This window comes from Calonectris borealis, chromosome 7 (genome assembly GCF_964195595.1).
Source record: "Calonectris borealis chromosome 7, bCalBor7.hap1.2, whole genome shotgun sequence".
Lineage (NCBI taxonomy): Eukaryota > Metazoa > Chordata > Aves > Procellariiformes > Procellariidae > Calonectris > Calonectris borealis.
Window position 1 is genome coordinate 38,806,587 of NC_134318.1, and position 17,254 is coordinate 38,823,840.

Below are 17,254 nucleotides of genomic sequence, written 5' to 3' on the forward strand. Positions count from 1 at the left end.
CCTTTACAATTTTCAGGGAAAAAATAGTAAAATGGGCTAAAGTAGGGAGATCGTTAAGAAAAATGGATATAAACATTGAAGATAAAATTAAAAGCATTAAGGTTCCCAAAAAGTTCCCAAGACTGCTTGCTAGGAGAATGATAGGATAAGCAGATCAAAATTAAAAAGATCATTCCACTATGGCTCTTTAAAGAGAAAAAAACCAATCAATAATCCTTTGAAAAATAGGCCTGCCTGCAAAAACAAGTTGATCACTAAACCCAAGAATTTTATTTTCCTGTTCCACCTTTTGCAGTGACCCAAAGCTCACAGGCACAACTGCCCGTTGCTTTGCACACACGCGCTCTGCTCGGAGCCCAGGAATTGCACTGAATTTGATGTGAAGAAGGTTCAATTCCCTCCAATATTGACATACCCACACCTGGTTGCTCTGTCTTTTGGAAGTACGCAGATATTACCATTAAAATGCCATTAATCACTTAGTGCTTTATTTTCATAGATAAGCCACTTAATACGACTGTTAATAATAATCCACATTTACACAGAATATTAAAGTCTGTAGAACTGAATGAGTTCTGCAAAGTTCCCACCAAAACCCAAGCGTAGTCCATCAGGATCTTAAGAGATCCCCTGAGAAGGAGGTGTAAGCTGTTCAGACTAGGCATCAATAACTACATCTGAAACGTTTTATCTTCTTGATTTGGTACAGGTTAAACAGCAAAAGGTGAAAGAGAGGGGAGTAAAAATCAATTTTCTCAGCCTCTAGCCCCACTTTGATACTACTGCCATAACTTGTACATAACAAGCTACGTACAGGCAAAAGGCATAAAGCCATATGTGGCATTACCACACATAAACAGGATTTTTATTATGGTTATTACTAGCACTGTTTATACAGTGTTTTTCAAGATCTTAGGCTTGGTACAAAATGAGCTGGAATCAATAGGAACATTTCCACTTATTTGAAGTGACTGGAGTCAGGGACACACAAAAAACAATTCTTGTATTTTAGCATTTCTAATAAATCATACAATATACAGCCTCTTTGGTTATCTTTTTAACTAACTGTCACTGTAAGAGGGGACAAAAATGCTTATGTCCTTGATCCGTTTTCTGTCTGTGATGAAAAGTGAGGCTGCTGTACAAGAAGCCCATTAAGTTTATAGCCATAGTTTTGAAGTGAATCATCGAAAGAAACACTTGTTTCCAGAGATAAGAAAACCGTCCACTTACATTAGTAGTCTTTTTATAATAATCTATATTATTGATGTCTCTGGCTAAACCAAAGTCTGCTATTTTCATGACATTATTTTCAGTTACCAAAACATTTCTTGCAGCCAAGTCTCGATGGATACACTGGAAAGAGAAGAAAAGAAAAAAAAAAAAAAAAGACCCACTGAAATAAACTGCTGTAGAAGTGAAATTACTTCTACACCATAACTAAATCTCCTTTACAGATTTTAACCTAAATCACAAGGTGGGAAAGCCACACATTTACTACAAGCCTGTGAAATACGGTTGTCTTAATTTCTGCAATCCATGCCCTCAGCTGGTGTTTCCAAGTTGAACAGCCCTAAGAAGCCTCTTAGAAAAGCCTGGTTTATTTAACTTATATTTTGCTAAGGCTGAAAGCTTGGGTGGTGACCCAAACTGTGCCATGCTGTTTATGATTCACTCTCAGTTACACATGCCCAGGTACAGGTATTGCAGCACTTTCATTACAAATACTGTTAATGAGCGTTTTATTAAGTTGCTTCTCTTAAATGGTATCATCTCACCAGAGCTAAAACTTGACAGTCTGGATCAGTTTAATATAAAAGATCTTAATATGAGATATATCCACAGTATATCATTTTAAACTAGATGTCTAGAGTGTGTGTATTTACTTCAACCATGAGACTATAACAATTTAATTAAAAAAAAAAAGAAAAAAAAAACTCAAAACAACACAATCCAGGCTGGGTTGTTTGCTTTTTAAACAGCTTTGATACTGATACTAAAAATGTTATCTCCTCAGAGATTTTTCCTTCATGTCAGCATTATCCTGAAAACTTGCAACTCATTCTTGACACTGAAAGGACGCTGTGACTGCTCTGGATATTATTCCAGTGTTTAAGCAGCCTTATTAGGGTTGATGGAAGCAGGGGCATGGTAAGAAACATTGCATTTGGAAACCCCCCAGGATATTCCACTTCTTTTCAAGTTAAATATACTTTTTTTTTTTTCTCCTCAATTTTGGATTACTCTTTATGTTGTCCTCTTTATTTCAGCATGTGCATAGACATGCTGGACTGAACCACTACAAAAAACTGTACAACAGCCAATTTCTTTCTTGCATTATAACTTGCCCCAGCAATTTTTTGAGATCTCTTATCCTGCATGGGTAAAACGAGCCTACAAAGCTTCTGCTCCTCACTGGGTTAGTCATGGGGAACTGCCAGGAAAAACCTGCTCCAGCAATGCCTTCATGTGCGCAGGACCAGACAACAGTACGTGCTTTCAGCATCAAATCAGTCTTCTAATTCAGCATCAGCAATGCTACGGTAGCAGAAACAACATAGGCCAGCCTTCCTACTTCCCTGTCCCTGTTCTCAAACCCTACGAGAACATCCTCTGAGACACTAGGAACTCAGTTCAGTTGCCCAAATAGAAGTCCACACTGTCATCTGAGATGCCCTGTATCCAAGGTATCTCGATGAGACTACCAGGGACGACATAGGATCTACAGCAAACCCATGCATTTCCAGAGCAGCAGGCTGGGGGTACCACAGAGCATCTCAAATGGCATGTAACACCTCTGAGTGAACACACCAAATGATTCAAACCCTATTACCTTCTGTCAGCACATTTCTGCTTTCTCATGCCCCACACTTTTACAGCTGAGACTCTTCCTATCTTCAAAATGGTGCCAGTATTGATTTCTATATCTGACAGGTTTCATAGCCAACCCTCTGGCCCTAATGATTTGCTGTCTCTTTGCAATGATCTGGGCCAGTCCCTGTTTCTGGAGGTCCCCTGTCGTTCTTGCATAGTACTGGAACTATGGAGAGGACACGTCAACAGAATTTTAAAAAGAAAGCATCCATCCAACTTAGGAACAACATCTCATTTCCAATGTACAATTGCTTGTAAGACAAAAACGTTTTGTAATGCAAAAAGTAGGTGCCCAAAAATCTTTTTTTTTTTTTTTTTTCCTTTTTTGGTCTCAGTGAGCCATTTATTGGCTTGAAATAGCAAGAACACTGGCCTTCTCACAGATCCTGCATGATGGAAATACCGTGAGAAGACCAGCATTCTTATTATTCCAGCTCAGTAAATGGATCCCTAAGGGGAAAAGAACTAGTGAAATACAAACAGAAATGGTGGGATATCTGAAGAACCGGAATGCGCAGTTTTACTATGTGCTGCCTTTGTTTTCCTTCTGCCCTCTGCCTTGTGCAATGCCTCACATTCTGTCAAGTTCGGCGCAGTGCTGATCAAGTGTTTTTGCAAAGGAGCTGGATCAAGGATGAAATGGTTCTGCCGTGTGCATCTGTGCGAGCTCACACCTTCTTGGCAGTGTCCTACAACAGCACTTCAGAGCTTCTCAGGCGGATGCTTATTCTCAAGATTTGCCAATCAAAAGATGTATTTTTTCCTTTCACAACAGTTCTGTTTTCTTGGGACGTGGCTCATTGCCAGGCAAATGTTTCATTAATCTTAGAAAGAGATATCCTGAGGTGCTTTACCTAATACAATACTCATGCTTACTTCATTAGAAGATTTTGTTTTGGTGTCATGCATGTCTCCCTGTCTACCCTACTGCGCTGAGAACTACTATTTCAAAACAAAAGGATAAAAGCAAAATCAGACCTCGATTCCCCCTCCCTCTAACCTCTACAAGTGCAGAAAAGCAATAAAAAAAATCATGACTCTACACAACAGGAATGGAGGTTTACACTCAACTCTGGTCTTTGGTTAAAAACAGCTCCACACTTGGGAGTGGACATGACTGGAAATCGGTACAAATCCCACTAACCACTCCTCACCTTGCAGGAAGTGTTTATCATCAATATCTAGTGCTCTGGTTTAGCCATTGGGTCCAAACACTACCCAGGGTATTCATCATTGCTTGTCCACCAAGCCACAATATGTTTACAGAGTTAGTTATACAGGGCTATTTACGGTTTCATAACTATAATTTAATCAAATTACTGGTTAAAAAAAAAACGTTTGAAGGCAAGTTGAAGAAATAAGTGTCTAGGGACATGGCAGGATAAGTAAATTCTTTCAACAAGCTTGTTCTCCTGACAAACACCAGTTTTAAGTAAAGCACCTAATTTAAGTGACTAATTCACTCCATTTATTTTTGCCTCTTCCGTTCACAATTTTTGCCCTGGCATCTTGTGGTCTTCTCAACTCTGCCTGTTATCATTCTATAAATCCTTTCACTATCGGGATTCATTTATTTTATATCACTGCGTGAGCTGATTTGGTCGATTTGACTGGAAACAGAAGGCAAATGGTGCCTGCTGTCTCATGGGTTGGAGTAATGTGACTTGTGTAATCAAGTGACCACCTGTGCTTATGAATTCAAAGTGCATATATGTGCGCAATATTTACTTTAAACGATCCATTCTGGGCCTCATTTTAGCAATGTCATTAAACAGAGATTAAAAACTTTAAGTGTATGAATTTTCCCACTGATTTTCAAGAGTATGGATTACACAACTTGTTTGAGAAAGGTCCTTCTCCCAGCAAATTCTTGAACACAAACGAGATGAGAACAAAACTGAACTAAAAAAAGTGCCAAACAAATACGCACCATGCACTCTGTGCAGTATTTGCTGAGTTCTACCTACTTTTTGTGAAGCCAGGTACTCCATGCCTCTTGCCAACTGGTATGTGCACGACACTAAGTCCTTGAATGTCATCTGCTCTTCTGGTACCCTGTTAATATCAAACGAATACTCCATCCCCGGGGGGCGGCGTGCTCGCAGGTACTCACGGAGGTTTCCTTTGGAAGCATATTCTACTATAACGTACAATGGACCTTTGGATAAACAGAACCATGTGAAAACTGGAGTGAGGTCGAAGGGTAAAATGTTTTTATGTAAAGAAGCTTTTAGCCTTCTGTAATAAATGAACTGAATTAATAAATGTTTAACTGTGAAATCAGCAAGCACAACTTGAAAGAAAAGGAGGTCCGGACTTGGCAAAGTGACTGGCCCAAAGCGCCGTAGCAGGATAGTGGCAGAGCTACAATTAGTGGCTTAAAAGTACCTAAACCCTGACCCAGTGCTTATTCCTTCCAGACCATGCCATGTACTGAAAAGCAAGCATTTTCAATCAAAAAATGCCATGAGATCTCAAACAAGGGGAAAGTGCTTCTTAAGACTTTTTAATTTCCAGAGTTTTATGCCATTCTGCATCACTTTACATGACATAATTAGCTTTTAATAAAAACGCTATGGTCTTTAGAGACTAAAAGTGCTCATTTCAAATTCATGGGATACAAGTTCCACTAAAGCAGGACTGACAATTCAGAACAACAGGCGTGGGTAAAGCCCCTGTAAAATGTCATTTTTTCCCTACAGCAAGAGATTAGAGAGTTTTCATATGATATAGTACCCTTTCTCATATTAAAGCTGCAAGTATAATGAGAGACAGAAGTTAAAATATTGCTGCTAAGCTAGGGAAATATCTAAAAATCCCATCACACCATGACTGCTTCCTTGAAAACTCTTGAAAAATTATTACCAATGAGCCTTTCGCAGACCTGTTGGAAAGTCCTGGGTTACTTTCTTTTCTCTACTCACCATCCTGGGTACAGGCTCCAAGGAGATTGATGATATTTTTATGCTTCCCAATCATCTTCATCATCTCCATCTCTGACACCAGGTCAGACAGATCTTTTTCTGTAGCATCATCTGTACAAGACACAGGTTCAGTTCATATTTTCTAGCGTGCTAGCCTGAACTTCACTAAGGCTCACCAGTTGGTGTAAAACATGTATGCTTCAAAATGCAGAATACGGGATTTGTTTTCCAGTATACACTGTACATTATACAAAGTCATACGTTATGTACTAACAAAAAATAGCCTCAACCTCTTTGATGGACTTCAGTGTTACACGTTAAGAGGCAACACAGTAATATCAGACATAAAAATGCTGTCCCCTTAGCTATCAAACCTCCAATAACTATGCCTTTCCTGCAAACTAACCTTACAATTAAATTCAAAATAAATAGGCACCAACCACCTGGACTGAATGGACTAGGATCTGCACATGGACAGCCTCTGACATGAACTAAACTAAAAGCAGAGAGACCCACACGATGCTAATACATCTCCCAGCTCCTAAATACTCACTGCTCAAGATAAACAGGCTGTCAAGGGCACAGATTTACACCCCAAACTGCTGAAGGCTGAGGTCAGCTATGTGCTCTTTGACCCCCCCCACGATGACAGAGTTCAGATGCCACAAAAGAAACTTTTTGTGGATGAGAACTGCCATATCACCCATTCTGATCCCTAATCACCCAATTTTCTTACCTTTCAACATCTTCACTGCCACAGTCACTGCTTCTTTTGGCCTGTCTTTGTCAATCCCCACCGCTTCGGCCATGACAACTTGCCCAAAGCAACCTTCTCCCAGGGGTTTACCCAGCGTCAGCCTAGAGGTGTAAACAGGAGATTAACACGCAGCATCTGGTGAAGGGATGCAGCCAGTGAAATTCCAGGGCTAAATATAAAAAGCTTTCAACAACTTGCTGTAGCATGAAGCATTTATCACATGGAACTAATGAGACTCTGGGTGCGCATCAATTTTCATGCGTGCTGCAGTATGTTTTCTTAGAGACGATATAGCGAGCATCTCACATGGGTAGATCAGTTCCTAAACTCAGCTTTTAAGCTCTCCCTCTCCTTGCAATAAGAGGCTGTACTTGATGGCTAGCGGTGAGACACAGCGTGGAGGAGCAGAGCTTCCAAAAAGCATCAGACCGCGGCTGAAATTCAGGAGCAGCCAGCAACACGCAAGCTTTTCCTGTCATTGTAACGCGGCCGGTCGTCTTCTTTTTCACGTTGACTGCAAGGAGATGAAAGAAAAGTTTCTTTGTGTGTGTTGCCATGTGGTCGCTTTCAGGCAGCTGACGATTTGTGCGGTAAAGGGTGGTATTAAGAGCAGGGGGACGTTTTAAATATTATCAACTCCTGTGATATAACGGCACAGTGCAAACAGAAAGGAAAATCAAACCTGCTCTCAGGCAGCTTAATTTTAGCTCAAAATTCATATTCTTGCTTTCTGTGTGGGGACGCGGGCCGTGAACATTTGCCTAATGATGTCTTGCGCCGAAGGGATTAGACAGGACAGAGACAGCAAGTCAGTAGACATCATGTTTGGGCGCAGCTGCGGGTAATTATCACACCCATTTCTCTTTCTTGTGGCTGATGAGGTGGCCAGACAGCCTTCTTGTGGGAGAGAGGAGGGAGGATGAAGGCGAGAGAAGGGGAAGGGAAAAGAGGCCGGCGACAAGCGCCCGGCGAAGGCTCGGGAGGGGTTACTGCTGCGAGAGCCCGGGTAACGGCGCCCGCGATGCTCACGCGCCTTGAACGGCTGCCAGGAGCTGCCACGGCCGCCGCTGCCTCCGGCTCCGCTCTTCTGCTGCGAGTGCCGGTGCGGCTCACGCAGAGGCGACGCTCTCCCCGCACGAGCGGCGGCACAAAGGCAGCACCTCCGCGGGACAAAGCACTTGGCAGATCCGAGCGTCCCCTACAAGCCGTCTTCTCCACAGCCTCCCCACCCACAGCAAGATCGCTCTTCCGACATCCTCGCGCATTCCCCCAGCGCTTTGATCCTTTAAGGGGCGAGACGGGACGCTTTATTTACCCACAGCTGGGTCTAGCACAGAGGCTGTTTCTTGGCTGCGGGCTCTTTGCTGCCACAAATGTCATGTACGAGGGTAACAGAAGATGCCTCCTGTCTGCAGCACCCGGGCTCTGCTCAGAGAGCGGGAAGCAGAGACTGGGGGAAATAAACTCAATTATAATCACAGTGTCAACGTAATAAACCCTTTAAAAAGAGCAGTCATTAACTGGGTGATGCAAAATGCATTTTGTGGACCATATACCCAGTTGCAAAACCTGCTCAGCTGTAACATACAGACACCGAGATGTTGATCTCAACTTTAGGAGGATAAAGAGATAAAATAAAAAAGAAACTTCAAAGCCTCTGGGCAAAATCTTTTTGGTTCCAGTGTAAGTGCTTAAGGGCCACACTCAGGCTCCGTAACTCGCAGAAATTATCATCTAACTCCAGAAGCAGTGCCACGGCAGAAATCAGGGAGGGTGCTTGGCTGATGCTGCTAATGTCATCCAGTGTAGGGGCCAGATTCAGATAAGCATTTTCATAAGCGAGTTCGTAAGGTCTTGGTTTTCCATGGTCAAAAGCAGGATTCACAGATATGATATATGTAGGAACTCATTCTTAAAAGCATGGACTTCTGTCTCCCCCCCATGAAATAGAGGGAGAGGTTGTCATATCATCAACAGAAGAGTGTTAGACCAGGGCTAAGTGGTTTGAAAACCCCACTTATCTGCTCAGGCACAAGACAGAAGTGAGAGGTGGTTCCTGCCGAGGGCAGCCCGCAGACTCCTTGTCAAATGCGGTCTTTGCCTCAGCGAGAATTCCTCAAAGCTGTTTTGGATTGGTTTCTAAAGCAAACGCAAGTTTAAAAAGGTGCAAAGACTGAAGGGCAGCGTATGCTATGCTGAGGTCATCCTGCATTTTCTCCAGAACTAAAATTGAATTTAGGATCTTGGCAGAGAACAAACATTTGCATTGGAAACTGCTTAATTTATGTGCTTTTGCCCTGCTAGGACTAAAGTAACAAACCCCTCATTGTGTGCCTCCTGCCCCCCAACCTAATAAACTGCCTCTAAATAGCCTCCTTTCATTGCAAATCTGCTCCACCTACATTTGTGCTGAATGCTGGTTTTAAATGTTTAGCACTCTAAAATTTTCCGCATTTAGTGTATCCCCCCAGGGTATGGGCTGACAGAAGTACATGTACAGGCCCCCACTATTGACTAGAATACTGCAGGTGGCAATTACAGCCTTTTGCACTAGTTTTCAGCTACATCATTAAAATAATTTCCAGAACAGTTGTCAGAAGGTTCAAAATTACAGCTCCTCTATCCAAAAGTTACAACGCTGAAATTTGAAAGAGAACTGTTCATAATAAAAGGTGTTATTTTCTCAAAGGCACCTAAAGACTTCTTAAAGTTAGTACTAGCTTTATAATCATGGCTCTACCTGTGTTAATATTATCTCCTTTTTACATGTCTTTTTTATATTAAGAAATATGGTTACAACTTTACTTAGATTATTCAGCAGCTCATTTTGCATGTTAGTCAACAGACTTTGAAGAAAATATTATGTAGCCATATGAATTTGCATATATCAAGATTCAGTATGCTCTGCTTGAAACCTAATACTTTTAAGCCACAGAAGTTGCATATATATGTACACAATATGCAAAACGTCCCACTAAAAAGAAAACCATCATCTCCATTAATACAGGCTACTACAAAATCAACACAAAATCCTACCCAGAAGGTCCTGACAGAAAGAAAAGATTGTCCGATACCATATTCTAGACTTTCTCTATATCCTAACATGATATTTCATTACCTATTTTAGAAATATTAAACAATTAAGTTTAATATTTCAACTAAGAAACATGGTTTAATGTACAGAGGTATCGCTTGGGGAAATCTCAATTGCCCTTCAACAATGTTTGTATGTGGACATCTCTGCCAGTCTGAATCATACATATTTTGAAATAATATTTCAGATTCACTCCTTTGGTAACAGAGGAGTTACATTTCAGCAGGATATCTGAAAACCTACCAGAAATCTGAAAATAAAATCAGAATGACAGGCAAAGAAACTTCAGCTTCTATTTTAAAAAAAGACTGATTTCAGATAATTGAATTGGATCTTGATCTTCAGAGGAGGTTCAGGTAATTGAGATTTTCTTTTAACTAAAGAAACCCTGGGAGACATTGGGGAAGATGTTTCCTCTCATGCTTTGTCATGTTTTTCAGACATGTGTAGGTAGTGTTAAAATAAACAGGCTACATACTTATCTCTTGGAAACTCCCATTTTGGGTCTTCTGGCAATTCATATTCCGAGACTCCTGCCAGCATGGGGGCATCAGCAGTAGAGGAGAGGCGAGTAGTTATCCTCACCAGAGGCGTGTTGGAATTCATCGAGGAGCTCGAGTCGGCTGACACCTGTTGTTGCAATACAAGATGCAGAAAGAAAAAAAAAAAAAAAAAAGGCGGAGATGTAATCTTGACCTAATATCTGAAAAACAGCAGTACCTGATAACCAAGCCAGCTCAGAACAGCGATATTAGGAAAAAGTGGCTGAACCTACACTCTTGTTTCTAGGGCACTATTCTCACACACCTACCCTCCCTTGTAAGCACAATACTGACTCTAATTGCTGCCAAGGCTGTAAGTCTGTCCCATAGGTTGAAAACCCTGTAGGTTTTAAATACATTCACTCAGAAGATAAATTCAATAAACTTTTCTCTCTTTTGTTTATCAAATTAATATTTTTTTAATCAACTGAGAGTATTTAAATTGCCTCAGATACCTAAGTGGGAAGCTTATACCATGAGCAGAGGTTATCAATAGGCTCTTCTACTCATTTCTAGTTGTCCGTGTCACCGTTTCTTTTCCCAGATCAGCACACAATTTACTGTTGTTACTATTAAATTGAGATTTTGAATTTTTAATTGAAAAATGGTATTTTTGCAAAGGCTCCTGTATTTTTATCAGTGCCAATGATCAAGGTTACATGCACGTTACTGTGTAGGAAATGTTGGATTCTCTCACACCGGGGTCCTGCACTTGGGTCACAACAACCCCAGGCAACGCTACAGGCTTGGGGAAGAGTGGCTGGAAAGCTGCCCAGAGGAAAAGGACCTGGGGGTGCTGGTCGACAGCCGGCTGAACATGAGCCGGCAGTGTGCCCAGGTGGCCAAGAAGGCCAACGGCATCCTGGCCTGTATCAGAACTAGTGTGGCCAGCAGGAGCAGGGAGGTGATCGTGCCCCTGTACTGGGCACTGGTGAGGCCGCACCTCGAATACTGTGTTCAGTTCTGGGCCCCTCACTACAAGAAGGACATGGAGGTGCGGGAGCGTGTCCAGAGAAGGGCAACGAAGCTGGTGAAGGGCCTGGAGCACAAGTCTGATGGGGAGCGGCTGAGGGAACTGGGGGTGTTTAGTCTGGAGAAGAGGAGGCTGAGGGGAGACCTCATCGCGCTCTACAACTACCTGGAAGGAGGTTGTAGCGAGGTGGGGGTTGGTCTCTTCTCCCAAGTAACAATAGGACAAGAGGAAATGGCCTCAAGTTACACCAAGGGAGGTTTAGATTGGATATTAGGAAAAATTTCTTCACTGAAAGGGTTGTCAAGCATTGGAACAGGCTGCCCAGGCAAGTGGTGGAGTCACCATCCCTGGAGGTATTTAAAAGACGTGTAGATGCGGTGCTTAGGGACATGATTTAGTGGTGGGCTTGGTAGTGTTAGGTTTATGTTTGGACTCGATGATCTTGAAGGTCTTTTCCAACCTAAATGATTCTATGATTCTGTATTTTCTAAGCATTCAATATTGAAAGCATCAAAAAGCTATCACAATAATTGGGGGATACTTAAGTTTTCAGTTAACTACATTCTTAATTAAAGATTCTGCAGGCAATGTAGAGAAGAGCTCCTAAAAATAATTTAATGTCCAATGCTTTGAAATGTAATTCATTTTGGAGTATGATTTCTCATTGGCCTCAACAACATTTTCCGTAGAGCATCAAAGGTACTTAATGATAACTGCTTTGAAAAAGGAGGCAGCTATTCCATCCATGTAACAAAACTTGTTTTGGTGTGAATGGTGTATCTTCTATACGGCTCTTTCCTCAAACCTGCAAGCAGCAGCCTGCTGTCTGTTGACCTCAGAGTTTCAAGTGAAGACAAACACAAAACAAAAATGCTGGTATTGCCAGCCTTCCCCTCATCCTTCTTCTCTCTCAGGCCATGACAGTCTTGGCCAAGCCCAAATCTGGTGGCCAAGGCAGGATGAAGGTTGTTTCACAATACCATCGCTGGTACCCGTCCTCACATCAGGCGGCAGGAGGTGCTTCTCAGCCAGCATTGTTGGGACCCTGCCCAAGCTGGAAGCCTAGAGTATCAGAATAACTACCACTCTCGACCTTCATCCTCATCACCTGGAGTCAACTTTGACACCGGATTTGCTTATGTAAAGTGTCACCAAGCTACAATTTTGTTCCACAGGTCTTATAACTGGATTAAAAAAAAAGCAATTATAAGCAAACAGGCCTAATAGCATTAAAGCGCAACTCAGTGACACACGCACAGGGATATGAACACAAAATCCTCTTGTCTCCGTGACACCTGGTAAGTCCAACTTAGCGCTCCCTTATGTTAAGTTCAATTAACAACTACAGCGTCTCAGCCCACGGAACTACTTGAGCTCCTCAGAAGAGGGCTGAAAGGCTTTTGCAAGTCATGCTTTTACACAGTGTATTTTGACAAGACAAGGCTAAGGCTCTCAAACAAATTTCTCATACGACTCTGACCACCTGTTTTGTTTGAGAGGTCTTTTTGCAGGTAGACATCCTCAAACCCATCTCATCAAATGGGTTTGGCTTCTTGACACATTTTTCTAAGACCAGAGATCAAGACTGGAAAGGGGTTTCATAAGGAATAAAGTGTTAAGAATAGCTATCAAAAAATTAACCTTGGTAATCAGTTTTGCAGCTGACAGACCTTTCTTGATATCAGAAGCTCCAGCTTCTGCGTGCAAGGTGTGGTGTCTATGGAACAAGAGAGTATAACTGCACAAATAAGGCTACCATTCAAAAAAGAAAGGTGGACCACTTTCCCCCTCGTTCATCCCACCATCGTTAATGTTAATATTTACTTTCAGCAAATATAAGTACCTGACACATTCCTCTAGGATAATAAATATGGTGACCACTTGGGATACAAACACAAAACTGCTATTAAGGCAGACTATGTAGCTCTAAATAAATCAGTAAGTGAATACTGAACAGAGTCCTTTGAGAGAGATGCTGCCATGCCCAGTCTACAGAGGGGAACACACCTGCTGGAGCTGCATGGCAAGCCAGCACGAGAACCAGGGCTGGAATTAGACTTTTGCTTATTTTTTTCTCATTTTCATTATTTCATTACAGTTTAAAAATGATGCTTCATGAAATGAACCAGCTCAGCACTAAGAAATGTGCAAATCTCCACGAACAATGTGGCAACTCCTCTGTCCCCCATGACTTCCCCTGAACTTCATTTTTCTGTTATTTCTGGTTTCTATTTCTTCATCTCTCACCACAAACCTACTAATACTTTATGACCACTTCCTCCATATTTCCAAAATCCACCCACTATTCTCCAGCCATTTTACCAAGATCTTTATTCAAGTCTTGATTCTTGTTTATTAATTAACAGTGCCTTCACTTTCTTGCCTGTCTTTGTCATTATAGCCATTGTTTTCATGGGACATCAGGAAGGCGTGGAAGTGAAGCTGCAAAATTTAGATGATATCCCTTATGTATCAGAAATGGCCCAAAATGTTCTGGGGTCTTTTTTTTCATGAATACAATATTTGTATTAGACACTGTTCAGATCTCTGCCAGAGTTTCATCTTTTCACTAGCTCTTACACTCACAATTCAGCAGTCTTAGCATGGTTAAGACCTATAAATGTAAACTTGCAATAAACTGAAATACTCTGGCGATGCATTTCAAACACAGAAGTTAAATAGTAACAATGTATAGAAAAAACAGACAAAAGACTGCCAATTTCCCTTTTAACACAACTGCACGTTTACTTCACACAATAACTGGATGACCGGTCGGAGATGCTGTAGGTAACCAAAGTGCATTAATGTGGATAGGAATTATGAGAAATCCAGAGGAACTACTCAGTGTCTGGGAGAAGAAAAAATGGACTGCACTCCCAGAGAATTTTCTTCTGATTGATTAACTGGAGCAGTACAGTTACAGGAGCTCAAGGGCTGTAAAAATCTGCTCCAGAAAAGACGAAGCTAACCCAGGATGGCCGGTGGTTGGAGGAGATTTTCTGTTTCAAAATGGCCTTTCACCTTTTCTGCAATAGTAAAGAATTAATCTTTGAATTCATCCCTTAAGCATCTTTTTTCATTGCCTTAGAGTGCACTATAAAACAATGAGGAAAACCCTACTCCAAGGTCAGTAGACATGGTCAACTTTAATCTACACGTATACATTTAAGTAACAGCATATAGAAAGCCTTTTCCAGCTTGCTACTTTCCCCTTTTCAGCTGCAGCACAGCTCTCCAACCCCTTACCGTGCAGGTTCAAGAACCAGTGGCACTCCTGCTATGAACCCCACATTTCAGCCTGTAGAGTTGCTTTCAAGTAGGTGGATGCTCTTTTTGCTTTTGGTTATGCAAAGATTCAAGGTACATGGGACACAGGCATACCAGAGGCCATATGGAGTTTCTGCAGCAAGCTTGTAGTTGTACATGGCCAATATACAGACTCCAGGGCTACTCTGGGTCTACCAGGTGCCAAGAAACAGCAGCTGGACATCTAGTCAAAATGCATGAACTTCTTGGGCAATCACCTAGCTCACCAACATGGGCTTCTCGGAGATAAAGGAACAAAGGAAAGCCAGGGCAGAGAAGCAAGGAAGGGCACCCGATGTAGGTGAATTAGACATCTTCAAGGTCTACTCACTGTGTTGGTGATGCCTGTTTTCAGTGATGACACTACATTAAGGAGGTATTTTGAATGCTTAATTAAAGCATGGAAGGCAGAAGTCAGCTGGACTTGAGCAGAACACCGAAAGGACTATTGTGGTATATGTTAACCTCAACAGGAAGGTAGACCTCCACCATAAAATATGCTTTGTGTGCTTCCTTTCTGCTTTTAGGAGGTCAGAACCAAGAAAAGTACCAGACAAATCTTTAGCTCCATATCTGCACTTTAGAAGGAGAAAAGCCCCTGACGCACCAATGCATTATTATATCCCCATTTTAACAACATATTTGTCCTTCGGCCAACGCACTGTATTTAATCAACTCTGAGATAATGCTTTACAAGCATTTCTAAGCAGCGGAGCATTTAAAACAAACGAATCTTTGCTGGAATCTTTTAATGCCATGTGGCAAAATCAGCTGCGGAGCAGTGTGTAATTGTCTGTAATTGATTATGAAGGGTGTTTTCCTCCACTGATGATTTATACCATATCCCGAAGCCTAGATCTGTCAGTTCTGGCACTCATGCTGTGAGATTTTAGCAGCCATGCAGAGATTTCCTATAATTGTCAGTCTTTTTGAAGGCTCTGCTATAAAGTTAATTTGAAGTCATATGCATATATGTATATAAATATAATTAGTAAGTAATGCTATTAGCTGTTGATAGAAACAGTCCATCTGAGTGACTGGATCTAGGAAAATATAAGGTTAAATGCACTACACGAAACTGAGGATTCCTAATGTTAACTACTGCCATTTAAAACACCCCTTCATGAAAAACACTCCTTTTGAAACACTTACACACCGACAAAATAACAAACGAGTACTACTAGGCAAGTCAATGGTTTCCATATAGAGAAATCCGAGGATAAAGCAAGAAACTAAAATAGGTATTAAGGTAAATTCCTTGCAACATATCCGACTGACAGTTGTGTATTAAATCTTTGTATTTCAGGGTCTATTCCTTAAAATGAATGGTATTTTTACAGCTCAATACTACGTGAAATACTGTGTTACTTTACTTGTTCCAGATCACTTTCCTTTTTTTCAGGTTCCAGCTGCCGTCATAATTTTGAATTACCTATTTTGCTTGGTGAGCTTAAGTCTTACTTTAAACTGATCAGTCTTTGCTCATCACAAATGTGCTCACTATATCTTTATGAAGGATTAGAATCAACAACCACAGTAGATATAAATTAATGGGAATGTATTTAAAATACTAAGCATAAGAAATCATTCCTCCCTATTTAAGACACATATATACGTCCAAGTTGAAGGGGTCCAAATTCGACAGATTAACTGTGATAGCACTAACGAAGTGCTCTACTGATGACAAACACTTGTACTTGACTTTGGTCCCCACAAGAGATGGGACCTTCTATAACCACTAGAGCAGCACTGTCTTTTTGTCCATTTTAATTATAATTTATTTCTTAAATAAAAAAAAAAAAAAAGTTCTACAAAACAGATGTATATCCTATTGAAGGCTACTCTTTACCTTTTGGTTCAATGAACCTGTCACCTAAAGCCTATACTGCAAACCGGCTTGTGATGTTCAATCCTACAAATACTTCTTCCCACTCCCTCGCAAGCTGGTACTTCTATGCAGAACATGGCTAATACTAACAGAGCACTGCAGCTCTTTGCTTTTATATAAAGAAGAGGAACTGCTTGATGATTTCCCTGCAAGCAGTTTCTATTTTGAAAACCAAGTACCAGATCCTAGTGAGCTGAGGATTGTAGGAGGAGGGAACTGATAATTCCTGACTTCATCATGACCCTTCCCATGAATGTGAAAAGAACCGCATTTTGGCAGCAAAAAAAACGCCTGCACGTGGGGAATGATAAAATCCTGTAGTAGCTCAGACTAAATAGTGTACGAGAATCCAGGCCTGCAAACCAAACCATATGTTACTCAGCGAGACTCTTATCCCGCTTAGACAAGATGGCATCACAGTCATGCAAATGCCTCTTCGTAAACCAGGATTATTTTCATATCCAGATCCTTCAGGAGGCTTGACCCAGCAGAAGAGAGCTTTGAAAACACTATCAAGAATTCCCCAATCTATGGCCTCATTTCTCTGGAATTCCAACAAATCCCACCACCCAGCCCCAGATCTCTGCCCAGCTCACAGAGTCTACCTGCCACGAGCATCTCCCCTGCTCACTCTCACCCTCCCTCTCAACAACTCGGCCACTTTCTCTATTCCTCCCACACAGAGCACAGCACAAAGGCAAGGAAGGACCTTCTGTGATCAATAGATAAATAAAGGTTTAGTGACAAAACCCCACCAGGCTTTAAATACAATCCTCTGCAATACAAATAAACTGAACCAAAAAAGTAAGCCTGGTGGTACAACAAAACAAACAGAGTTCAATAATCCAGAAACACATACTCATTAAATAAAACATCTCCTGGATTATTTTTTAATT

At 41.4% G+C, this 17,254-nt stretch overlaps 1 protein-coding gene across 4 annotated transcripts in view; it reads right to left on the reverse strand.

Annotated features, from left to right (window-relative positions):
- Positions 1 to 17,254, reverse strand: part of FGFR2 (fibroblast growth factor receptor 2) — an 86,159-nt gene that overhangs the window by 7,431 nt on the left and 61,474 nt on the right. For all 4 annotated transcript variants that reach the window (XM_075155196.1, XM_075155197.1, XM_075155198.1 and 1 more), the window contains 5 exons: positions 10,128 to 10,279; positions 6,535 to 6,656; positions 5,799 to 5,909; positions 4,842 to 5,032; positions 1,234 to 1,356 (listed from right to left, as the gene is read on the reverse strand). In XM_075155196.1, coding sequence (XP_075011297.1) covers positions 1,234 to 1,356; positions 4,842 to 5,032; positions 5,799 to 5,909; positions 6,535 to 6,656; positions 10,128 to 10,279 — 699 coding nt within the window. The remainder of the gene's footprint in view (positions 1 to 1,233; positions 1,357 to 4,841; positions 5,033 to 5,798; positions 5,910 to 6,534; positions 6,657 to 10,127; positions 10,280 to 17,254) is intronic.